The 26650-nt window shown below is 36.6% G+C and overlaps 1 protein-coding gene across 1 annotated transcript in view; it reads left to right on the forward strand.

Moving 5' to 3' along the window:
- EYS (eyes shut homolog) overlaps positions 1–26650 on the forward strand; it is a 1110009-nt gene that overhangs the window by 818243 nt on the left and 265116 nt on the right. The window contains exon 36 of the mRNA XM_074819828.1: positions 17666–17778. Coding sequence (XP_074675929.1) covers positions 17666–17778 — 113 coding nt within the window. The remainder of the gene's footprint in view (positions 1–17665; positions 17779–26650) is intronic.

Genomic DNA, 26650 nt, shown 5'->3' on the forward strand with positions numbered 1-26650 from the left:
GCACAGGGGGACAGGGAATGGGGTGTGTGGTCAGTTCATCACACATTGGTTTTGCTGCTCATTCTTCCTCAGGGGAAGGACTCCTCACACTCTTCCCCTGCTTTAGCATGGGTACCTTCCACAGTAGACAATCCTCCATGAACTTCTCCAACATGAGTCCTTCCCATGGGCTGCAGTTCTTCATGAACTTCTTCATCATGAGTCTTTCTCACAGGGGTGGAGTCCTCCAGGAACAGCGTGGGTCCCCCATGGGGTCACAAGTCCTGCCAACAAACCTGCTCCAGAGTGGGCTCCACTCACCACAGAGCCACAGGTCTTGCCAGGACCTTGCTCCAGCGCAGCCTTCCCATGGGGTCACAGACTCCTTCAGGCATCTGCCTGCTCCAGTGTGGGTTTCTCCACATGCTACAGGTGTAGCTATCTGCTCCTCCATTAACCTCCATGGGTACAGGGGCACAGCCTGCCTCACCATGGTCTGCACCACGGGCTGCAGGGGAATCTCTGCTCTGGTGCCTGGAGCACCTCCTGCCCCTCCTTCTTCACTGACCTTGATGTCTGCAGAGCTGTTCTCACATATTCTCACTCCTCTCTCCAGCTGCAATTTCTGTGTGCAGCAACATTTTCCCCTTCTTAAACATGTTATCACAGAGGCACTACCACTGTCACTGATGGGCTCAGCCTTGGCCACTGGCGGGTTTGCCTTAGAGCCGGCTGCCATTGGCTTCATCAGACATGGGGGAAGCTTCTAGCAGCTTCTCATGGAAGCCACCCCTCTGCTACCAAAACCTTGCCATGCAAATGCAATACATCAAGCTACATGAGAAAAGCACGTTATGCAACCTTATTTTAATAGACAAAACCAATATTCACTTGTTTCTATTTTATGTATGTGTGATTTTTCTCCAAGTTTTTTCTACAGCAGAAAGGTTTATGCCACAAACATGAAGTTTTGGGTGTATACCTTGTCACAACCCAGACTGGAAGCCCAGAGAATCGCAGTGGTTCTGTGATCCCCTCGGGTTAAATTAAGGTGAAATGACACCAAATGACCTGTTAAAACGTTTTACTTGTGGTAGAGAACAATTTAAACTTGGAAAAGGATAATAAGCAATGTGGTCTCTTATAAATTTATAAGAAAGAAAAGAAAGTAAAGAAAAGGAAATGAGAGAAAGAGAGTCAAAGAAATCCAGATCACCACCCCTGGATCCAGTGTTGTCTCAGGTCCGGTAATTCTGGATGGTGGGTGCACACACAGCAAAGTTTCTGTTGCCTTTTTAAGTTCATCTTCTTAGCTGATTAGCATACTAGATGAGGAAGGGCAGGTATTCTACAAATTCATTTTCATGAGAGACTAGGAAAAAGGTGGAGCATGGGTTCCAGTTGAGTTGGTGGTCATTGCCCAGCTTTGTTTTTTCCTCTGTTCCCAGAGGTCTTATCAGTCATCCCAGAAATTATCACCTCTTATCAGTTCTTGTTACCACTTCAATGGCAAAGGGCCATTAGTCATTAACAAGTCATTAGACAAGGCATGCATGGTGTCTGGCTTGCACAATAGAGTCACAAATGGCTACACGATGAAGCCAGCAATAAACATTTGGTTTCCACTCAGTTCATGTCTCCCCCTTTGAGGCTTATCTAAGGAGTTTGTCAATGCAACTGCAAGGGAGGGGGGGTGTGCATCCTTCAATACACTCCCACCTCCTTGGGTGACATTCCTTAGACTAATCCAAAGGCCACAGCTTGACCCTGAAGTTGTCTGTGTGGATGAATGTTTGAGGCATTTCTTCCTTCAGTTCCTTACATACCTCCATCCTATTAAAATGCAAATCCATGAGTTTCTCTTCAGGAAAAAAAGAAGACAATTTGCTGCTAAATCTCACAAAATCCCATTGAAAATTACTTTTACTGATTAAAGTTGTGTGCTTTCGATGGCAAGTAGAGCAAATTGTTGTCATTTCTGATAAATACAAACTTAGTAACCAAAAGCATGCATGTGGCTAGAAAGTATATTAAGGTAGTTTATTTATTATTCTATATAGTGCCACCTGAATTGATAATAATAAAAATATCTTTTCTCTCACAGCTGTGTTTTTGTAGTATTCTGGGACAGAAATTTTTAAATTTTGTTTCTCACCTCCATCACCATTATCACTAAAGAAGTGTTTGTATCACTTTGCATTTCTGTAACATCTTTAGTGGCTGTTTGTATTTCCACTCACTGAATCACAGTAAGCATTACATCAACTACTCTTGTCATATGTCTGAGAAATTCTGAATTTGTGTTTATTCCCTGTACTGGGTCTGGCTGGGATGGAGCTAATTTTCTTCACAGCAGACCGTATGGTGCTGTGTTTTAGATTGGTGACTAAAGCAGTGTTGCTAACAAGAGGATGTTTTGTCTGTTGATGAATACTGCTTACACAGCATCAGGGCTTTCGCTGTTTCTTGCTCTGACCCCTTAGTGAGTTGTCTGGGGGTGGGCAAGAGGCTGGGAGGGGAAAGAGCTGGGACAGCTGATCCCAACTGACCAAAAGGATATCCCATACCATATAACATGCTCAACAATAAAACTGGGGGAGTTTTTCCAAAATAGCCATTGCTTGGGGACTGGCTGGGTACAAGTCTGCTGGCGGTGAGTGATTGCTTTTGCATCACTTGGGTTTTGTCCTCTTTTTTTCCTTCACTTATTAAACTGTCTTTTATGTCAACCCATGAGTTTGCTCACTTTTACCCTTCTCTCCACCATCCTGTTGGGAGGGGAGTGAGTGAGTGAGTGACTGAAGGGGTATTCCCTACCAGCTGGGGTCAATCCACCATGTTTCCTCAACTTCATTGTCACCCCAGAGGGACCTCTGTGTCTAACTTGTGTCACATGCTCACAATGAATCACACACAGTATTCTATCTTATACTTCTGTTAGGTGTCATTGTTGATTTGTAGGTCTATCTGTAGTAGACTTTTAAGTGTGTTAAAAGTATGTCCAGAGGTGAGAGCCCTGCCTGACTAGCTGGTAAGAATTGTTTCTTTCACAAGGAACTAACAATGTCTTTGTAAAAAAATACTAGGACAGCAACTAAGTTCTCTTTACTATCTAGATATGATATGTTTCAGCCTAGCAATACTCAATAAACATCAGAATTTCTGAAATTAGAAGAACATTAATAAGTTTTTTGGAGAACTGTGATATATAATCCTGAAGTATCTGGTAGTAGAAGTATGTGGTTTATAAATTGCAGGAAACTATACTGAAAGATAATCCAGCAATAAAATCATCATATGAGGTTATATACTTTCCCTAATCTTTCAGTGAAGGGAATGTTGAAATATGGGGTTTCCTCATGGAATCCTAACACAGGGCTGCATAAATACTCTCACAGTTGATAGCCTCCTGATCTGACCCGAATTACAGGAAGCTACCTGGCATGATATTCAGCATGATTTTCTTTAAACAAAGAAGACCTAAAGTCTTGAAAATAAGACACATCCCAAGTTTTTAGTAGAATAAAAACTAGAACATTTAACCTCTTGAAATAAAAATTTAGTATGATGCCAGACAAAATAGGAGAAAAATGGCTAGATGCAATCCTCTCCCACCCACCATGATCTTGCAAGTAGGTTTTTAGTGTCTCACTGCCCTTCTGAAGTGTAGTGAATTTGCATCTTTGATACTATTTTCCTCCCCATTATCTCTGAGCTTAGGTTCTCTGGTGTGTTCTAACAGTAGTTTTAGTTCCTTACTTAAGATGCAGTCTGCTACTTCCCTGCTATGCTTATTGCCTGCCATCTGGGTTGTTCTCTGGAACTTTTTTTTAGCTAGAGCCCACTCTGTGTCTCCTTATGGAAATAAATCATATTTTCCACTTCTACAGGGGTAACTGTTATTCTTAAAGGAGGATAATATGAATTTAAAATAAAAGCAAATATAATATGCAGTCTATTATAGCAGCACACTGATACAACACAGTCTAGGAGAACCCTAGAAGTGCTTCTCCAGTGTTAGTAAAACAAAGGATTTTAGTGACAGCTGCAGAATTTGTGACTTAGTCCCTCTCCTCACTTGTAGTCAGTCACTCTTCTTTCCTCTATGTGTTTAAGTTTTGTTTAAGATCCAACTCAGTTTGACTTTTGGCAAGTTTCATTTCAACTTTATGCTTTGTACTTGCAACACATATCATTTTTTGCTGTTTCTCTGTGTGTGTATGTTTTTGTATCTTCTTCATTATTCCCACTACCTTCTTCAAGCTGGTGATTGCCAGACATTTCTGCCACTTTAATTAAGGAAATTTCACACCTCCCATCTTTGATGTTTTCAGTTCTTTAACTAATTCCTTTAATTTTGTGCTTTTTTCTTCCAAAAGATAAAATCTTCGTTAAAGATGTGGTTTTGTTTGTCTAGGCTCTGTTTAAATTAGATGATTCCTGTTTGTTCCCTCCAGAGTTAATGTGAGTGTCTAGTGTTTCTATAGTGTCTTTGACATTTATCAAACTAAAATATAAAATACCATCATCTTTTTTAGGCTCTGTGTTATTTGATGAATAAAACCGAAATCAAATGTTTTGCTGAGGAATAGAGATTCTGTCAAAATCAAAAGCATTTGGTATCCTATTATGCGCGCTAAATTAGTCTCATAGTTGTGTGATTTTCCCTAAAACCTACTTCTCCAATAACGTTAGCATGCACTCTCTACCTTCATTCTCAGTACTGGGATCTTCCCTTCTCAATTTATCTTCTACGTACAAGCTTCCATTATTTCAGTACCAATAAATTGACTTTGTGTATCTTGACAGCTTTGACATTTTGCTATGTTTTTTCATTTCTTTTCCCAATTGCAAGCAATGTAGCAGAGGCTGCTTTTATAGAAAACTGTAGTAAATGGAGGCCATTCCTGTTCCCTGGCAAATAAGCTCTTCAGTGCTGCTTGCTTAATGGCTTCACTAACCTAAGTATCTGCATGTACCTATTGGGCATGCAGCAAATAGCTGAGCCTGAAAAATAGTCAAATGACACATTTGCCAAGCCAGCAGGAAGTGCACTTCGCTCTAAAGGTAGAAGCCAGCTAAGCTGTGGTAATATAAAGAAACAGTCAGTATTAAGAGAGGAACATGGTGATCACATTGTAAATTTGTGATTTTTGGTGTGCATCATAAAAACAAGAAAAGAATGAAGGAACTGGCAGCTTTCATACATGAAACCATTGGAAATGCAACTCTTATTTTTTGCTCTTTCATGTAAATGAAATGAGATTTGGAAATGAAAGAACAGAGGAGGAGGAAACATTTAATAAAATGGAACTTTGGGGAATATTTGCATAACATCTTTAGTTTACTACTTGATTAGTATTAATGCTATGCTTTTTGAAGGCAAAAAGGAATAAAGATAAATAACTGTGTCAGTGCCTGTCACTCTCTTCTGTGGTTTAAACCTTGTTATTTACTTACCTAGCTTCTACCTACTTTACTGTGCTGGTGGTTACTAAATTCTGAGAATTATATATACAACTACTGAAAGCTGCTTTCTATGTGTACAATAGTAAACATAAAAACCACTCTTTTATTGTTTCACTGTCTCAGTATAAAGATTCTCATTCCAGGTTACAGAATGCTGTTTTACAGACTATTGTTCACAGCACAGGAGAATAGTATAGAAGAGAGGAAAAAAATAAAACCAACTACATTTGTAGAATGTATTTCAAAATTAGCACAAGTTAATTGTAAGATGAAATGTTAATGTAAACTTAAAATGGTAGGAATGTCCTGGATTTTCACATGAGCCTATATTGTTTGCCATTTGTGAGCTCATGGGAACTCAATACCTGAAAAACAAGGCTATTGATTTTGCCTTGTAATCAGTTTGTGAAAATGGTGAAAGCTGTTTGTCCATGCTGCAAACCTGCTGTCTATCTTCTGGTAGATTTCTTGCAAACAGCAGAATAGTCTTGAACCCTTTAATGTGGTTGGAGGAGACGGGTTTGAATGAATCAGATGTATTTAGTTAAAAGACATTCTTTGTTAACAGCGTAAATGAGTGCAAGAATGCAAACCTCTGGGTGCATGTGTGTGTGTGTGTGTGTATGTATATATGAAAGTTTATTGGTTTTGGCTTTTGAAATTCCAATAGCTGAATTATCTTGTGAAGTCTTTTACTTACATAGCAAAAATTCCCTGATGAAGAAATGCCTCATATCAAGTATCCTGTGATTTGTACAGTTTTTGTAGGAAAGACCTTGTAGAGTTCTTGCAGAGAAGGACCCAGGGGTCCTGGTGGACACCAAGTTGTAGGTGAGCCAGCAATGTGCCCTTACAACAAAGGAGGCTAATGGTATCCAGGGCTGCATCAGGAGAAGGGCAGCCAGCATGTCGAAGGAGTGATCCTTCCCCTCTGCTCAGCACTGGTGAGGCCACACTTGGAGTGCTGTGTCCAGTTCTGGGCTACCCAGTATAAGAGTCATGACCATACTGGAGAGTCCAGCAAAGAGCCATGAAGTTGATCAAGGGACTGGAGCATCTCTCCTGTGAGGAAAAGCTGAGAGGCCTGGGACTGTTCATCCTGGAGAAGAGAGGGCTTGGTGAGGATTTCATCAATGTGTACAAATACCTGAAGTGAGGGTGTAAAAAGGACAGAGCCAGACTTTTCAGTGGTGCCCAGTGACAGGACCAGAGGCAATGGGCACAACCTGAAACACAGGAGGTGCCATCTGAATATCAGAAAAACCTTTTTCAATGTGAGGGTGACGGAGCACTGGCAAAGGTTGACCAGATTGGTTGTGGAGTCTTCATTCATGGAGATATTGAAAAACCATCTGGACACAGGCCTGAGCAACTGGTTCTAGAAGATGACCTCCGGAGGTCCCTTCAAACCTCAACCATGCTGTGATCCTGTGAAATACAACAGCCTACATGATCTGTTATTCTCTTTCTTAGCATCCTGTATTTGTTGTTACTGGAGATATAGGATACAGGTTCAGTGCCTGGTGAAGATGGTTCTTTACTCTCAACTAATATTTCTGTTCCTAGGAGAAAGTTGGGGGCAAAAAACTACATTATTTCTCATGTTCAGATGTACTTTGTTGTGGCAGTAGAAGCCTCAATGGCTGCAGAATAGTGGAAGGGAAGGCCTAGAGCCCTCTGAGTACCAGATCTCTATACTGTTATTAATGACACTTGTAACCTCTGTGAAGACTGAATAGAAAACTAAATGCTGTTAGCTTGGTAAGATGTGTATTACATGAACACCTTTTTTTATATTTCATTCTAAAGCCTTTTAATAGCCTTGAAAATTTTGTGACAGTTGGAAAGATTTTTCAACCAGAAGCTATGCGCTAAAGAAAGAATACAAATACATTGGAATCTCAAGAAAGGGAAAGTGGCTGACCTGTGATGTTTGCCCTGAATAACAGCCTGAGGTATGTTGAGTAAAAATAAGAGGCAAGATTTCATCTTGAGAAGAATAGAGCAGGTCAGCATTAAGGCTTAAAGCAATGCTAGGGAGGCAGAGGAGGGAACTCAGTTCCAGGATCTGAGTGATGGAAACAAGTGAGGAAGCAGTTTAGAATCTGCCATGCATGTTTAGTTATTTTAATGCTTGTTTGCAAATTTTGTAAAGTCAAGAACTTACTTCATATTTCCAGTTTTTAGAGTATTTTTTGATTTCTCCTCTAGATCATCTAGTGTATAATGTAGGTTCATGTGAATCTGACCTTTTTGTCTACTGGGGCTTTCCTGGGGACTATATCAATTCCACATGAAGTTTGTAAATGCTGTAGACAAGGACTCTAAGAGCATGAAACTCAGGGCAAGCATGAGAATCTCAGGACTAGGTGTGCCTTTTGACAAGCACGTGAGTAGTATACGAGTCAAGGTGGAGGTAGATAGAATTGAGAACTAGAACAAAAGGAAATGTTCCACATAAACCAAGAACTGCCTCTGTCAATGAGTAGGCAGTACAGAGATAGTTCACAGCTCTGGGGAAACATATTGTCATAAATCTCTCAGGACTGTGACTGTCAAAATGGGAATTCAAGCTAAAACAAATAATTAGGTAACCAAATACAACAGCTTATCTCACTCCTTTGCTAAAGGTTTTTGTTTCCTCAGGAGAGATGACTAAACAGGTCATGGGTCCACTTCTCAGTTGTGCCAGGTTAAACTGCTGTTAATCTAAATCTATGCTTATATGATGAATTATAAATATATCTTCCTATTCTGTTACGTTTGTCACAGGGGGAACAATATCTGACTGACAGGCAGTGCAGATAACAGTGGGTAGTAACCTGTCAGTTGTCTCATCAAAATTTGATAAATGTTTTAAATTTTTACTCATTGGTAGAGTTCATTTTTTTTTGGAACACAAAAATTTGTCTGGTTTTACTATGGTAAGGGAATTAAATGCATTTTGGAAGTGCATGGATTCATTACCTTCTTCACACATAATGGTTTTATGTGATCTGTCTACGTTAGATACACCTCTGGTCACATAAATACATATGACTAACATCTTGGTGACCTTGGAATGCACACATGCTCCTAAACACCTTGTTATGTGTTAGGCAGCTCTCCTTGTTACCATGTTCCTAACACTGCAAACCACCATAATACTAGTTCCCACCTGGTTCTAGTAGCTTATATATGCCACACTGTTAGGATTCTCTGAAGTATTTTTGGGAAATGAAGGCACTTGCTGAAAGGCATAGTGTGCCAGCTGATATATTCCTTACAACTTGTGTGAGGAATACTGTGTTACCTTAAAACCGCTCTTGCCTTAAAAGAGACTGAGTTAGGAAAAAAAAAGTATGTATTTACAACATACAAAATCAGACAATCCAGTTGCAGATGTTTATAAAAGATGTACAGGCATGATATAAGAAAGCACAAAATCATAAATTTATGAAGAAATTTTCTTCTTGTCTCTCCCTTCTTCAGCTGAGAATCTTCAACTTTCTTAGAACTCTGACAAAATGAACCCCTTCTGAACACCATATACCTCAGGTTACATTCACTGAAGAAAGGCCTATTTTTTGGAACATTTTTGTTTTTATAGCCATTTTTTCCTTCTGAAGACCTCCAGATGTTCCAGATAATAACATTGTCCCTGAAACATATGTATTTCCTCCTTATGCTGGAGAAAGCCTGACCATCATATGAGTACTAATTCCTTTGACATGCGATGTCTTTGTTTTAGATAAGGTGTTATCTCTTCTAGTTCAGACAGATGTACAACTATTTACTTCAAACCCTCCCTTTTTTGTAACTCAACATTTATGATTCAATAAGAAGTGTTTCACACTGAATCTTATTTTAGATATCATAAAATATTTTGAGTTGAAACAGACCCATGAGGATCCTGAAATCTAACAGTACATAAACACATATACTTGATACAAACATCTCTCAGGTTAAATGTTTGTAGGTCTGAGCTATTTATTGGCTATTGACTGGACAAGAACCAGAACTACAGAAGTTGGCCTGCTTGGATGAAAACTGGTTCACGGTGATGGACTCCAAACACCCTTCCTTTAATGTGCTGTAATACTGTATTATATTAGTATAGCACAGTCAATATGTCTAACTTCACCATCACTCTGAAAAGGTGAAGTACAGGGAGATGAGTTGATTTCCACAGTCAGTTCACAGAGTCTGTACTAGATAAGAAACATAAGTCTGTTTTCCAAATTTCACTTTACATATTGTAGTCATCCCAGGCCAATATATTTTCCAGCTTGTTCATGGGCAAGGTATTGTACCACATTGAAAAGAGATTACTAAAAAAGATAAATTACAGTAGTTGAACACTAAGAATTGCAATATCAAACACAGTAAGTAAATCATGTGTTCTGCTTATAACTGAAATTGTTTACCAAAAGGCCAGACATTGATAGCCATAAAACTTAGGGAGGTCCTTCCTTACTTCAGAGACTTCATATCACTTCTGAAATGCAACATTGCACTTGTTTAACTGCACAGCAAGAACAAGTTTAAAAGATAAGGATCTTGGCCAAGGATGGACTTTCATAAATGGTAAGGGAATTTCTCGGTACCCTTGAATCTTTCAGATTTACTGATTTTATTTAATCCTTTGTGGATTAATGAACCATTCTCAGCCAGAACAAACAGGCAGAATCATGGGAAATTGACAGCGAAACACCTATGCTCAAGTTTTGCACTACTAGTCAATTTAGATGAGGAACTGATGCAAGAGGAATGTGAATGTTATATGGTCAGCTGACTCCATCAGAGTTTGGGACCAGGCAGACGACCAGTCTGGTTCTTGCTGTAAAGCAGAGCAATTCAGAAGATGTTTTACCAATACTAGTCTGCTTACGGATCCAGTGTGAGAAGATAGTCTCAGTTCCTTGACCAACAGCACAGGAGACTGGAAGAACTCCTGACATGTTGATTTCCTATAGCAAGAGAACTACCAGGGTAGCAAGTTTTGCAACTCCTGATTTGAGTTGCTAGAACAAATGAGCAACGAGAATCAGAATGTAAACCTGTACCACCCTAGGAAGTTTGGGGATTTTTTCCCACTCTTCTATTTTATTATGCTTTACCATTCTTGTTTCATGAATGTCTTGTGATAGGGTCCAATATCCATGGCAGATATGATAAACACAGATTCAGGATAATAGCAATAAACTGTTCAAAAATTTCAGCAGAAGCAGCTATATGAAAAAAAAAAAATCTTGATTTAACTTATTTATTAACCTTGTTTTAGTTGTTTTAGTATAACTGAATTAAAATGGTTTTTTGGATATTTGGTTCAGAATTGCAGTTTCAGTGTAAAATCATCAATTAGATTAACATATCAGTTAAGTGAAACTTTAATATTATGCATAGGTTTATACAGTGTTTAATTTCATGACCAGTACTGGTCAGGATGTAAGAGAGATTTCAGTTCCTTTGTGTTTCATCCATTCTATTTTATATATGTCGGCATGTAGGCCATTTTACTACCTTCCCATTTTTCCTTCCATTTCTGTACTAGTACTAGTACAGAAGCTGAAACAATACTTCTTCTATATTTTAAGTGGTTTTTATTACTTTTGTTTTCAGAACCAATACCTTTTCATTAACCTACACAATTTGAAATCTCATTAAACTCTGAAAAACAATTGTTTGTACTACATTATCTAACAATAAAAACATACGTGTCTTAAAATTGGAACTGAGTGGGAAAAATATTAAAACAAGTAAATATTAGAAAGTACAGTAACAAACAGCATAGATACATCACCCACCCCCCTTGCCACTGCCCATTACAGCAACACTTCTCAAAGGAAGCTGCTTTTCTCTTTAGTTAGTGGCTATACGAATTAACCAGAGTAACATTGTCCATTTTGCTTGAACTACCGTAATTAAAATGCACAAGGCTTAATTTTTATTAATTGATGTTTAAAAGGTTTAAATCAACAACAACAAAAGTGTTAACATTTTTTGGTAAAGGTGATGTCTGAGTGACTAATGTTGATTTTTGACAAATCCTTGAAAATTTGGTGGCTTGAAGAGACTGGAGAAATTACATATCCTATCTGTAGCATGTTGCCTTGAATGCAGGCAAGTTTCAGTGTTCACTAAATGGAATACAAAGACAAAATAAGGTCCTGTTGGACTAAGCATGTTCAGTTTGCGTTGGTGCTAATTTGGTAGTATGTATAGCTTTATTTTGTGCTGTATTTAACTCAATATCTAACCCAGGAACAGGGGTTATAAAATTACATTTCTTAAAGAACAAATTCTTCTTTAGGGGGAAGGACCACCACCACCCCATCTTGAAATATAGGCTTTTTTTGAAAAAGAGATTATATTTGGTTTTCTGATTTTTTTAAAATTGGTTTTGATATTGAAGTTCAGTTGCAGTAGGTTTTGAGCGGGTTAAAACTGACATGGTTAGTCAGGTTTGCTGCTGTTTGTCCAATCTGAAGAGAATACAGACTTGAGACTAGAACTTTTTTAATTTCAGAGTTCATTATGACCATTTCATCTGATTCTAATCACTAGCAAGAACCAGAAATAGAGTGGAGAAACTGTTATCTCAGGGTTGATTTTTATCTTGGAGTTATGCATTAATTTCCAAACTGTTCATCATGTTGTTAGTAAATATAAATAAAACTGTTATTAGAGTGTTTAAAAATGTGTACCTGGCCCATTTTGTTTATGTTTAAAATATTGAAATTTGAAAAGTTACACAGTCTTTTGCAGAGAGTTCTACAAATCAGACTTCAAAATCAGACATATTTCACAGGAATCATGAAAACGTGAATGATTGCTGAATAGTGTATCCTGGTATACTGTAATATCTATACAGAGAATTTTTAAGATATATAAAATTTATATTAAGTGGAGACACAAATGTGGAAAGATCCTGCTATGCTTTTTCTCTTTTGAGTTGATTTTTTTTAAAATAAATTCTCTGATCATAAGCCAAAACCTCATTATATTATTTATGAATCTGTAGTGAAATGACAGCATGCAAACTCATTTCACTAGGAACTCAATTCTAGGTTAATTCTACCTAAGAGCAGCTCTAATTTGAGCTAGTCAGTAAGGAATATTAATAAATGGTTTGGAATATATGTGTGAACTTTTCCTACCAGGTAAGTGTCTGTACTCATTTTTGTCAAGTATAAAGGGCATTTAAAGAGCATGGTTACTATATGTCAAACATATCTGCATAGTTTCTGAATAGTGAATTGTAGTAAATTAAATTTCTGTGTTGCTATGACCCTGACATTTTCAGGCAATTTAAGTATTACAGTTTGTCAGCGTATTAATGTATTTTTGTAAATGGAAGGAAACCCAACTACATGTGAAGTCTACATTTTAATACTCTGCTAATCATAAACGAGTATCTATTCTCAAAAATAGCAGAATAAAAGCTGCTTACTTTTGATTATTTGTATCAATAACATTTATTCCTAAATATATCATTAGTTTTTTGTATAGATATCATAGCAGTCCAAAGACAAGTAATTTTTTGACCAAAGTGTTTATGATGTAGTTATAATTACAAAACAAAGAAGTATTTTCATATTACTTTAGAGGGATGCATTACATTGAAAATGTACATATATCAATGTAAGAGAAATTCTTAGGAGCCCAATGAGTGTGTTTGGGTTTTGGGGTAAGGAAACCCTGTTCTTAAAATATTCACTGATAATAGTGCTTGGGGGAATAAGCAGATAATTTTTTATTCCCAAACCAAGTGATTCGTTTGCTGTTCAGTGTGCAAAATGGATCATAGTTTGCCATAGTGAATTTTCTCTATACCAACCTGACATTCAGAGTCTTGAATGAACTTAACTAAGCACAGTAGTTATTGTAAATGTTAAAACTATATTGTATCTGACCTTTAGGTTTATTGGCTCCTTTTGTTTTCTATTTTTTTGTTTGTTTGTTTTTACAATTCCAAGAATGAGGGGTTTTGTTGAATAACATACATGGTGTGACTGGAACAATCATAATTAAGCTTTAGTAAAACTCCATAAGAGGTTAAGGGAGAGACGAAACAGCAGAGTTCTAACAAGTTGATTTATGCAGCCACTATTAAAACACTGTTCAATTTTTCATTTTTTTAGGCAATGTTATGAATCCTATGTAATTTCCAACTCAGAATTGTGTAACTGTTTCTGTCCATGTTCATATTAATTTATAATAGAACCTGCATCCTGTTAATTTAAAAATTGTTTTATGTACTATTTATAGAAGGCAGGAAAAAAGAAGTGACAAACATGTCATAAAAAGTAAAATGTGAAACTTAACAGGACAATACATTTTCAAATATTACCTGGTATAATTTGTCCTGATAACGTCAGCAAAAGCAAACAGCTGAGTATAACACTTGACAGTTCGACACACCTGTTTCCTTGCCAAAGTGACTGGCAAAGAAGGGAGACTGCCTTCTATTGTCCGTAATCTGTATCAATAGCCTGTGTCAACCCTCGTGGTATATCAAATAACATTTTTCTCTTAATATCTGAAGCGTAACTTTGATGAGGGGAGTGTTCCCATCCAGTCCTTGAATGAGGGGTTTTTTTTTTTTTTCTTTCTAAGCTCCAGGAAGTCTCAGTGTAATCCTCTAGAACGTGTTTGCTACACAGTGAGATGATCTTCCCCATTCCAGCACTTGAACTTTGCTGGCTTTAAATGCCACCTTAAACAGATACATACCTTTTCACATTGTTGCATTGTAGTAATATATCTGTTTTAAAGTCTTAACTGCCCTTAAGCCTTTGCTGCTAAAGAAATAATGAACTGTTAGTGAACTTCTTTGAGCCCTCCAATGGGTTGTCAGGCCAGTTCATTTTGTTTACTGTGTACGGAGTGGAACATACATCTGTTATGTTCCAGAGTGGTTCAACAGTACAGAGTAAAGCAATTTGCCTTGCTTCAGCTGAGTGGTACGTGTGCAGTGTATCTCTCTGCCAGGAGGGAAGAGATGTCTCCTTTTCCAAGAGAGCGGGGAACAGCTTTTGGCAGCCCCAGGCAGAAAGCCTGTAGGAGAAGAGGCTGGGGCAGTTCTGAGTGGAAAAAGGTACTTAAAGCTTGGAGGTGACTTTCAGCCATCTTGTAGAAGTAATGGCAAAAAGAAAATTTTCCTTGGGACCCAGAAGCAGCTGTGTGCATCTGGTACACCAAATGTTTTTGACACTAAAGTCACTGAACTTACTAGAGGAAAGGGCCCTCCTTGCACAGACAGAGGATGGAGGTGGGAGATTTATCTACCTCACCCAGAACATCAGAAATCTATTAAATGGTTGCCATGTTCAAATTTATTATTCTATGTTCTAGTAAAACATAGTCTTAAAATCTTTCAATCTTTCAAAATCTCTTTTTCCTTTAAAGAATGGAGCAGGTGGTTTTACCTCAAGGCTCTGGCCAGAGAAGAAGCCATCACCATATGAAATGTGTGTTAATAGCTGGTAAGGAAGAAGGCAATTATACAGGTTAGAGGCCATAATTCTTTTTATGACCTTTAATGATAAGAAAAGAGACAAGGAAGACTATTTTTGAAAAATCTCTTCCCAGTTATTTGATCAATTTTGACCCCATTTAGACTTATATCAACTATAACATCCTATGGCAGAGTTCCACAGCTTAATTTTGAGTTGCATGAAAAGTACACTTGTTAGCTTGCTTTCATCTTCACACTAATTTATGTAATTTCATGTCCTTTTGATCCTGTATCGTGAGAAACTGATAGCTCTTTATTCATCTGCACACTACTCTGTTCTATGTCTCCTTGATGGTGGCTTTTGCTGAGTAAAGATTCCTAGTTTATATAGTCACACTCTGTTCAGAAACCCTCATATGTATCATTCTCCTTACATAACTTACAGTTTTTGCATATTGTGATTTTTTTGCACATTGTGAAATACTCTTCTCAGGACTTTGTTTTTGCTGTCCTGAGTAATCCAGGAAACACTGAGCCACTCGTGAATATGGTGAAGAGCACAGACCCTAATACAGATTGCTGAGGGAATTTCTAGGGCCTCTCCATATTGAGGAAGATCACTATTTATTCTCAGTTTTTTGGCTTCTGTTTTAACCATTCTCTTCATTTAATGAAGGCCTTATTTGTTATCCCAGGTTGTCTGAGTTACTTTAGAAACTTTTAGCACAGAAACTTGTTAAAAGCCTTTTGGAAATCAATAGCTATGTGCCAAGACATCATTTTTCACATATTCAGTGTTCCTCCTGTGAGCTACAATTTCCCTTTTCAGAAACCAACTATTCCCCAGTACATCGTGTTCATCTATGTATCTGTTAATTCTCTTCTTTAATGTAGTTCTTAATGGTTTGTCTGGAATGGAACTGGGACTTACTGATCCAGAGTTTGAGGTGTGCCCTTGAACTCCCTAGTCTTGTTCCCCTTTTCCAAATCATAGAACCCAAAAAACCCGAAACCCAGAACAAACAAACAAACAAACAAAAAACACCAAACAAATCTACATCTACCATTCCTGTGGTTTGGATGCCATCTTAAGTGATGACCACAGTAATTTCCTTTAGGACTTCCATGCAAACACTGTTTGGTCTTTCTCTTTTTTTCTACTGTTCACTTTATTAATTTGTTTTAAAACATTTTCAAGTAGTAATTCAATTTGAAACAGATCTCTGATGTATCCCTACTAAAAAGGGGTTCTGGCATGGAAACTTCCCAGAGCTCCTCTACATTAAATTTTGATTTGGTGAGTTCATTTACATTTCCTGCTAGTGCCTTATCTCTTTGAACACTCCTTTTATACTTTGATGGTCTATTGGCCCTACAGTCTTTCTGGCAGGCTTACGGCTCCTGCTGGGGTTTAAAAAGCATTTAATGCTTGCCATTATGCTTTTAGCAAATTATTCCTTAAGATCTTTTTATTTTTCTTTACCTGGCTTGCTTTATTGTTTTTTTACTGCCAACATTTATTTAACTTCCTATTTTCCTGCATTTGGACATGACCTCAACTTTTAAAGGATATCTTTTCAGTCATTGTAAACATTTTTTACCTTGCTATTTAAAATCCTGGTTTTTGAGGGGGTCTAAAGTCTTTCTTTTTCTAGTAATTTATTTACATTTTATGTGAACCTCTGACAGCTTGTTTTAAGTATTCATCTGCATGTGGTATACCCTTTGGGATGTTCCTTTTAACTTAGTTTTAAAATGTTCCTTCATTTTTATGTAGTGTTCCCGTATGAAATGATGACTGCAATGACTTTCTTTTTTTGTTTCTGCAGGTATCTAAACCTGCAGGTATCTAAACCTGACTTCATGGTCAGTGTTAGGAATGGGTCCTCTGCAGTGTTAAGGACCAAGCCAAGACTAGTTTCTCCTCCTATGGGCTTATGACCAGCATTCATTTAGGTGCCTCAGGTCATACCCTCTTCCAGTGTTACTGTTTCTTCTTCCCGAGTACTGTCCCAAGGCCCCATTTCAATGTGTCAATGACTTTCATCTTCATCGATAGTCCTAGCAGTACTTTTTTCTTATTTTGGCATGAAATTTATTATATAAACTATGGAGTCTTACTTCTTATGTGGCCCCAAGGACAGGTACACATCATGTGGTATGACCAGGAACTTGCCCCAGTCCAGTGGTCCAGTCCATAAGGACCCATTTGTAACATTTTGGGTGGTTTGTTTATATACTATAACACCTGTCAACATATTGTGTCAGTGTTATTTGTTTAGATGGCGAGATATGAATAACAATTTATTGTTCTGTGTTTTTTCAGTTCCCCTACAGTGATTCCCATTTTTAGTAGGTCTTTTGTCATCTTTGAAACATGATTAATGGTACTAGATATCTTTTGAGCGGGGAAGTAGTAAACTTAAAAGCAGACTTTTCAAAGCTTCTTTGTTTACAATTCCCCATGACTTGTGTTAATCTATAAAAAATAAATGCCTGATTAAAATTAGGGAAGTCCACTTATCTCAGCGTACCTGTGATGCTGTCTGCTTGTCCAAAAGTCTATGAGTTCATTTGTAAGTCTGTATTGCTTATCTTGCTGTAACTTCTTTTAACATTCAAATTTTTTTATTAAAATTTCATTAGAGGAAAAATGGAGACCAGGAGAGTGCTTCAGGAGTAGGGTTAAATTATTTTACAAATCCTTTGCAAAAAACTTAATTATTTTTTAAACTGATCATAATGACGACAGAACTGTGTGCATTTTCTCTTTCGTAGATACCTGGACCTGTCTACAATTTCACTGGCTGTATACAAGTCGTAGAAGTCAATCATGTGGGACCGTTCAACTTCTCTAATGCTGTAGGAAGAAATGATGTTGACAATTGCAGGTAAACTACCCTCTGTGCCTTTTCAAATTGGATGAAACTGTTTGTGTTGATTCTGCTTTCTTCCTTAAATAGGGTGACCATTTTAGGTAATTTCAACAATGGTTACAGAAAAAAAAAATATTATATATAGAGATATTTTTCTTTCTTTTATGCTTCTGAAGCATTTTCTTTATGTAAGATGCTTTTCCCAGAGTAGTTCAATTAAGCTTGACAGTTTATTTAGAGAGTTTTCACCCACTGAATGCTGAAACACAGTGTACTAAGCAAGATAATCTGCAACAAAATACTGGAGTGGGAAATGAAGTGATGTGCTGGTTGTGTTTCTGCTCATGGTTTTGGGATTTCTATTCATCTTGTAACAAATACTGATGACTAGCTGCTATGCTTACTCTATATGAGACTGCAAAAAATGCAGGAAAGCATTGTTTCTGAATACATTAAAAAAACCCACTTGGTTTCATATTTGCACATTCACGTTGCTGTTGGTCATGCATTGATTGAAATAAAAGGCTGTACAGAGACAATGGTGTAGATAAGGATTCTATTCTGGCATATAAATGTTTGAACATGGAAAAGTGTAAAACAAAAGAAAGTAGAGGTGAATTGCATTTGTAGATCACGAAATCCTTCAGAACAGAGTATGATTTTTTAGTCATAGGACATATATCCCTGGAGAATTTTATATAAGCCTTTTTACATATGGCTTTATTTTTCTTTCCCTAAAATTTACAGAATAGTTTAATTAATGTTTTCTCCTTGTTTAAACAGTATGTTAGAAAGCTAGTGATAACTGACTAGCTCATTGATTAAAGATCCATGAGATCTGGACTCTGCACTCATTTCTATCACAAGCCCCTTCATGAACTTACGCACATCACACTCAAAGTTATGAAAGGAGTGTAAGCATCAAACACATTATCTAATCAACAATCTGCCTCAGGTTTTGCCAGTAAAACTTACTTTGAACATAAAGTTCAACTTGTTACACCTGCACAGACCTGCCACCATTTTTATTTAGAACAGCAGCTCAGTGTCATCTCCTTGTCTGAACTTAATGAAGAAATAAATCTTTGCACCCTTTGAGTTTCCCAAGGCATTTTGTTTGGAAGATGTTCTCTAACAGTTGTGGGTGTAAATTCTGCACAAAATACAGAACTCTGGCCTCTGTTGTGACAAACCCCAGCTAAGTAAGAAGTGATGTCTCCACTCTTTTTTTCTGCACAGAGTATTTTCCTACTGAGAACTGTGGTCTATTCCAAAATGGGGCCACATACTGTTGTCTGTGGAACTGTGCCTCTGTGCAGAACAGAAATTCATGGAGATGAAAGCAAGTGAGGAAGCGAAATCATGACTTTAATTCAGGCATTAACTTAGGGAAAAAAAAATCTTAATGTCAGGGACTATTTATATATTAGAAATTAAATAAGCATTGGGAAAAAAAACCAACCAAACAAACAAAAAAACATAAACCATCTCAGATATCTCTTTTGGTTACTAGATTATGAAATTTTTCTCCATTTCACACAGGCATTAGAGCTTTGGTGTCCCAAATCCTAGACAAGATGTAACAATGTTTTTTTAAAACTACTAGATAAAAGAGGGATAACTTAAAAATCAGGACTGTTATCTTCTTTTGTGCTTTCTTTCATTCTTCAAAATAACACTGTCTCTGAGATAGGTATATACATCCTTGGCATTTTTGACAGCATTCTTCCTTCAGTTTTTTGTATTGAGTGGCTTATATAACCATTTATTTAAGAACCAATAGCCTTCAAGAACCAGAAGACCAATGAGATCTGCTTTGGCCAGTCTGTGTATATAACATATAAAGGGATACAGAAGGAAGTAGGCGGCTTACAAGCAAATTCAGCTTTTTTCCTTTTAAAATTGGTTTAATTTTGAATGCTGTGTTATCTGTTATATTATAGTCTATAGAATTATATGCCAAAGTTGATTGCATTTTGTATAGAGTCTGATACTTCCCTTCATAGTCAATTAGCATAGAAATATGGCTGATAAGGTATAATATAGATATTAAATATTGCTTTATTTGAATCAGAACTCAGTGATTATAGTCTAGGGCTGTTTCTTGCAAATACTGTATATATGTAACTGATTAGATGAACAAAATGACATAATAGTTTGTATAGATGAACTGTGGAAATAGTCTTGTACATGAAAGGATGCTGGAAGGATGTTGGATGTTGCCTCATCAATCTTCTATCCTGGACAGCATGATCCTTTTACCTCCTTGATTGTTCCAGAATGCAGATGAGCCAAACAGTGTCCAACCCCATTCAATCCACAGAGTGGCTCCATCCTGGTCCAAATCACAGCTATTCCTGTCTGTAAAAAGCTGGGAAACAGAATTGAAATTAGTCTGAATTTCCCTTGGTGACATGGTTGTCCCATAGGAGTGGACTGTGGGGAAGCCTGGAAAGCATTCTACTTACTCGTTCCCTGCCTGTGACACATGAATTTTGTATATCTCTGTCCACACATGGCAGTTTACATCATCTTTTGCTTTTCACTTCAGGTATAACACACATGCATCCTGACCATCATCAGTCCTTACATGTAAATTCTGTTTCCCAGAAAGCATCTAGGAAGCCCAGCTGCCATTCTCTTTTTGCAAGACAGGCTTCTTGGGAAGAGAGATTTGTTTGAAAAGGAAAGAAAAAGTGATTGAAGAAAGTTGCTTAAATAGGGCAATAGTGGATTATATATGTTGCAAATATGAGTAGCTGGTGAATACTAGAAAGCCTGGTGTACTTATATTGTATTTGCTGAATTCATATGGTACTATTGATGCAATATTGCTACAGCTGGAGCTTCCTGGCAGTAACAGAGCACTACAGCATAGCAGACAAAGCAATCCAATTTCTTCCTGTAAGGACATCCCTGTATTTATCATTCAGTGGCACTAAGTATTTCTGTTCTTGCTGTTGTATTTTTTCTTTAACTGACCTTCTACATATCATCACCTGTTTGTAGACTTCTAATCCTTTTGAATACCTCTGCTTTTGCATATTTAGTCATACTCTAGTGGCATTTATTTACCCTGCTGGTGTTTTTACTTCTTGGTTCCCCAGTAGCATGGATTACTTCATTATTGGGTGTAGAAGGTCAGCCAAAGCGAGACAGGCAGAAATTTCTTAAAGTGTATGGGCTTGTGAGTAAATTTTAAGCTTATGAATTTTTAATAGGTTTGAAATTTACTCAAATGTGTTCTGCCATTTTTTTAACTGGATCTATTTGAATTTTAAAATACCAAAAGGATGAGCTAATATGTGTAAGGAATATAGAGAGCTTTCAAAAACAAATTTTAGATACAGTTCATTAACCTTTTCAAAACTATTGACATCACTACTTCAGGACAAGTCAGTACCTTTCATAGTGTATTATATACACCATATTGCTTATCTCAAAGATTAATGTAATTTAAGTTACTGTTTAAACCTTTTTGAGAATTAAGAAATGTAAAAAATGAAGCCATAACATTAATTTCACTGGCATACATATCTGACTATCTGCTGTCTAAAATGCCCTAAATATACAGGGCAAGAACGCTGTTTGTTCCTTTAGTATTCATATTTTGTAATGTAAATGTCATACACGACTTGGTAGAACTAAATGGGAGATGGGGGCAACATGGAAGTTGCCTTTCATGTCATTTTGGAAGCAGGTGCTAAATTCTGCTTAAATTCAAGAGGATGATTGATAAAAGCAACACTGGGCAATTGGATAAGATCAGAGACCTTAAATCTTGCAATAATCCTGATCAATCTGAAAAATTCAGGATTTCTGTGCACACTCAGATGCACTGAGGCTTCAAGCATGAGGCTTTAACTCAGTTAATCTGCAAGGTCGTGGCCCAGATCCTTCTGCTAACCACATGCATTGTTGTTTAAGCCTGGAGTTCATAGATATGCTACAACACATGATACCACAGGGAGGAGAAAACAGCTAGGAGGAAGGTATTGCAAAGAGGGCTCATCAAGGCTTCCTGACATAAGATGTAACCAAGGTGGAATAGGAAATGGCAGAATAATGGCATGGGCAGGAGAATGAATTTAAGCTTGACTCTCTAAGAGCAGATGTGCAGCCACAAAAGTCCTCTTGAGCTGTGTGGTTTTCGCTTTCAGGAAAGGTTATAATAGAACTGTGTCAATTAGAAAAGGTCAGCCTCCAATAAGTAGTTTTCTAGAATTATGCTAGACTATATACTTATGTAAATCTTGTCAAAGTTTATTTTAAGATTCTGTTTAAATTACTGATGACTCAGAGCTATTAATATATGCAATTTTGAAAGACATTATATAATGGCCAACAGTAGTAAAAGAGACAATTGGAAATAACGGATCTCTGATGAGATCTGTTAAGAAATGAAATCTTTTTTATTTTTTCCTTCTTCTGAAGCAGATAAGATACTTGCGATGTGTTAATACAAAATAAAGCTCCTGTAAGTGTTTCAGAAAATGTTACTGGAATAAATTTGCAGGATAAATTACTATCACTTTCAGGTAGGGCTCAGATGACAGATATAAATGAATCTTTGAGTCCCAGCATTAAAAGCTGGTGTTTACTGCAGCTCACTTCTGTTTTAATGTCTGGGACCTAGGACTGCTGTATATTCCTGTAAGAGTTTACTGCATGTAGTAAATTCAAAGGTTCTAAACACATATACATAAATAAAATATATGCATACACATATATATATGCATATGCATATGCATATGCATGTATCTATTCAAGCCACTATTTCTTCTTTTTTTTAAAACATTATTAACTAGGAAACAAAAAAATACTGTTTGTTTTTTTCCTAAGAAGAGTCTTGCTGATGAATGCAAATGTACAAGGCTGATTTGTACTCACAGGCAGAAGCTAATAAGCTGAGTTCTTCATTACAGCCCATTGGACTTTTGGCTGATTTTTTTAGAGATTTTATTTTGTTGTTAATTTATCTTAAGATGTTTTTTTCCAGGCTGAAACTGAGCTTAATTTCAGCAAAGACTCTGATTGCTATTTGCATTTAGGAAAGAGGCTCTTGAATGTGCATTATCCAAGTTCCATTCCATCAAGAGGACTGATGGGTTTCCTAATGCATGGCAATTTTCGTAGGAGCTCTGCAATACATTTTAGAGATCTCTACATGTTTTCAGTAAGCCCTCAGTTCCACTTACCCCTCACTTATCCACTTTCCAACAAGCTCTAAATCCCCTTCCTTATGTGCGAGTACTCTCCTTTCCATCCTGTAGTTTTCTGTGATATTTTTACACACATCCCAACAGACTCCTAACACCTTTGTGAAGTTCAGTCTCCTGTGCAATTTCTCAGCATGTCTCTTCCTCTATTGAACTTCTTGCTTTTTCAGAATATTATAAAACACCACAACTCAGAGCATCTGACACCAGGCACCTGAGGTGTTTGATTTCTGTCTTTGGAATGAACTGCATACTTTGAAAAGGGGAAAGTTGGATCTGCTGAAAGTTATATTTCAGTTGGTTGTGAAAGTCAAATAGTTACCATTCCACACTTGGAAAAGGAAGAGTGCTTATGGTGGTGCATACTGTATGTTAGAGTTTATCATTGGTCTATACCAGACTGAGGTAAGGTTAAAGAGTTTCTTCATATCCTGAGCTGAAATTCCCCTGAGCTGAAAAACTTAAATTCAATCAAATGTACAAGCTGGCTCAAACCTGAAGGGGATATCACAGAATTCCAAACTTAAGCTCTTTTGTCTGCTTACATCTTAGTTGATGTAAGATCCTATGAGAAGTATTGAGCTTCTGTCATATGTGAAAGAAAGAATATTCATACCTTAAGTTATATTCTTACATCTCAGCATAGGTAGTTATGTTCGTATTTTTTCATTAACAGTTTGGACTTATGTGCTTAATTGTGAAACAGCAAAAAAGAATAATATCTAGTGCTCCTCAACCCTGTAGAAGAAAATTACTAAATGAACAATACTAACACTACTTAGTTTTATTTATTTAACAGGTTGTCTCTGTTTTCTGTGGTTAACATAGAGATTGGACTAAATGTTTCTGAAGTACAGAACTGAAAATAAAGCTTCAGAAATATTATTCATTTGTATTCATCACATATGTGATGCTTGATATTATGTTAATAACAATTCTGTACAATTTTAACATAGAAATAACAAGCATTTGTCCATTATGCATTTATTTTGTTACTTTTTTCTCTCTCTTCTATTGGTTTTGCTGGCTGATAAACTTTTCTGTGTGTTGAATTGCCCCTTCCTCTTTTTCCAGTGCCTGAGTTGCTTTTATATACTTTTGTCCTCTTTGCTTGATTTGCCCTTCTTGATTTCACTCATCTTTTGCACATTTGTTTGCAATGTTTTCTTTACCTTTGTGAGTTTTGCTGTCTTGTGCAATCTCCTTTCTGCTCTCTGTGTGTACATGAATTCTGGGTATTTTTCTGTTACCTTTTCTTCTTCCTTTGGTATTCCTGTTCAGATGATGACTTTTCAGTGATACAGACTTCAATGTTAAAAAAGAAAAAAAAAAAAAGTATCAGATCTAATCTTTCCTACTGTTATAAATCCTCAGAATCACTATAAATTGTTGTGTAAGCCTTTAGCTCAATCTTTTGAAGTATTCTGTGGAAATTGTTTGTGATGGATATTAGACAAATCCCTGTGTCAAACGTATGCAGGTGAGATAATGTGTGTTTGTAAATATTACATTTCTCTCTATATTTATGGATAAGGTTGCCCCTCATCAGCATACCACAAAACTAACACCAATATTTCTTGGAACTACTCTCTATTTCTAAAAAATTAATAATAATTTTCAGTGATGTTTATCTTGACCTTACTTACCTTTCTGTAACTTTAGGTGTGCGCATTATACCAACAGATGACTGTCTCTTAAGTCTATCAACAGAATTCAGTGGCAGTCACTGTCTATTATTGTGTCTGTAATGAACAATTGTAATGAGATCTTGATTTCTTCTGGAATTGCCAGGTATGTGCATGGAAGCTAATAAGACAAGTCTTAAAGGATACCATGCATTTTTTTCTTCTGTTTTTATCAAGGAACCATTTGCAAGTATATATGTCAATGTATGCATACCAATGCGTAAGTCTGAGTCAGTGTGCTACTACAAATAAATCGTATCTCAACTAAATATTTTGGAAAACACTCTGACACAGTTGCACAGAAAGGAAAACTTGTTTTGAATAAGACCCATAGGTTTTTTTAATGAAATTTTCTTTCTACTACTGTTCGTGTATACTTCATTACTTTATAATATATATGTCTCATGTTCTAAAGAAAATGTTCCAGTGCTGGAGAAATGCTATTTTGCACTCATATCACACATTTGAATCTAATTTACTGTAGTTATATAACTTTGAATATATCCAGTTACTGGTGATTTTTACTCTATGTTTACTAAATGTATTAATGGAATTTATAAAGCTTTTTTCACCCCAAAATACTTAACCATTACATATACATTGATCCCTTTATACATCAGTAAAATAAAGTGCTAAGCTTTAATCAGAACACTCATAGTATATAACCAAATTTGTTGCATAAATATTTTAGGAACGTGAAATATGTGTTAAAGACTTCCGTTACAACAAAAAATCTATATCTGTTTTGGCATCTTTACATTGTGTGGTAGATTCAAAGCCCCACAAACAACTATGATTACTGTATAAAGTCACTGTATCCATCCACAGCACATTCTTAAAACATGGAAATGAGAGAGATTGCCTATCAGGTAACGGTTCAGTAGATCATCACAAGTTCTTGCATAGGAGATAAGAAAGTTAAGGATGTGACAGAGCTCAGTGAACCAGCATGGAGTGGTTCAGAAATTCTAGGAGTCATTACCATCTACAGGACAACACAGTGAATTCTCTGTACTTGGAGCTTCTTCAGTATGATGAGTGATCAGAATCAAAAGGCTGCCGAGACAGCTTAAAAGCCTCTTTGCAGTCTTTCAGCCTTCGTACCTGTGGATTATATGGTAATTTGAAGGGTGGAGAGGTGTAGGATTTCAGCTGTATATTTTGAGCTCCAGCAAATGAGGAGGACCCATTTTTTGCTTTACATCAAAGATCGTAGTTCCAGGAACCCTACACATTGCCACAACATTTTGGGTTGCTCTAGGTTAATGACAGTGTTCATTACCTTCTGCCAAATTGCTTTATATTTCCCTAGAAATTCTGTCATCCAAACAAGAACAGTGCTTGAATGTGATTAGCTTTTGAAATGTAAAACCATGAAAAAAAATTTGTATCAACAAAATAAATTTTTAAGATTTATGAGAAAGACTCCTTTTTTTCATGAAAGAATGTAGCTTTTTCATTTCAGATTTCAGCACAGCTTCCCCTAAAAACAAGATAATATCATAAACATGAAAATAGAAGGGTTTTGCTAGAATTAAAAAAAAAAAAAAGATTGTGTTGAGAACATCCTGATTTTCCTAAAAAACGGAAGCAGAGTCACTAAATAAAACTAAATTTAAAGCCATTTTTCAAAGTTCTTAAAAATTCACTGCACATATTTTTCACAGCATTGATGACATGTGTCATAGCCATTGCAATACTCTTTTGAAACTTTACCTTAATGCTTAAGAAAAATTATCTTAGTGACACAAGACATCAAGTAGTGTGGTTCAGTACTTTCCTAAAATAATCACTTGGGCTTCTAGCCAGACAGGTATATGAATAACAAAATCGTCTTCAACTCTCTTAGAATAAAAAAAATAATCTCAGATTTGTTCTGCCTGTCTAAAACTTGAAGGTGGCTGCATGGATGGTTTGACAGAATTCCACTTTAAGAATATTTCCTTATATATCTAGTCTTAAATTTATTATGAGCTGTCGTTC

This window comes from Strix aluco, chromosome 3 (genome assembly GCF_031877795.1).
Source record: "Strix aluco isolate bStrAlu1 chromosome 3, bStrAlu1.hap1, whole genome shotgun sequence".
Lineage (NCBI taxonomy): Eukaryota > Metazoa > Chordata > Aves > Strigiformes > Strigidae > Strix > Strix aluco.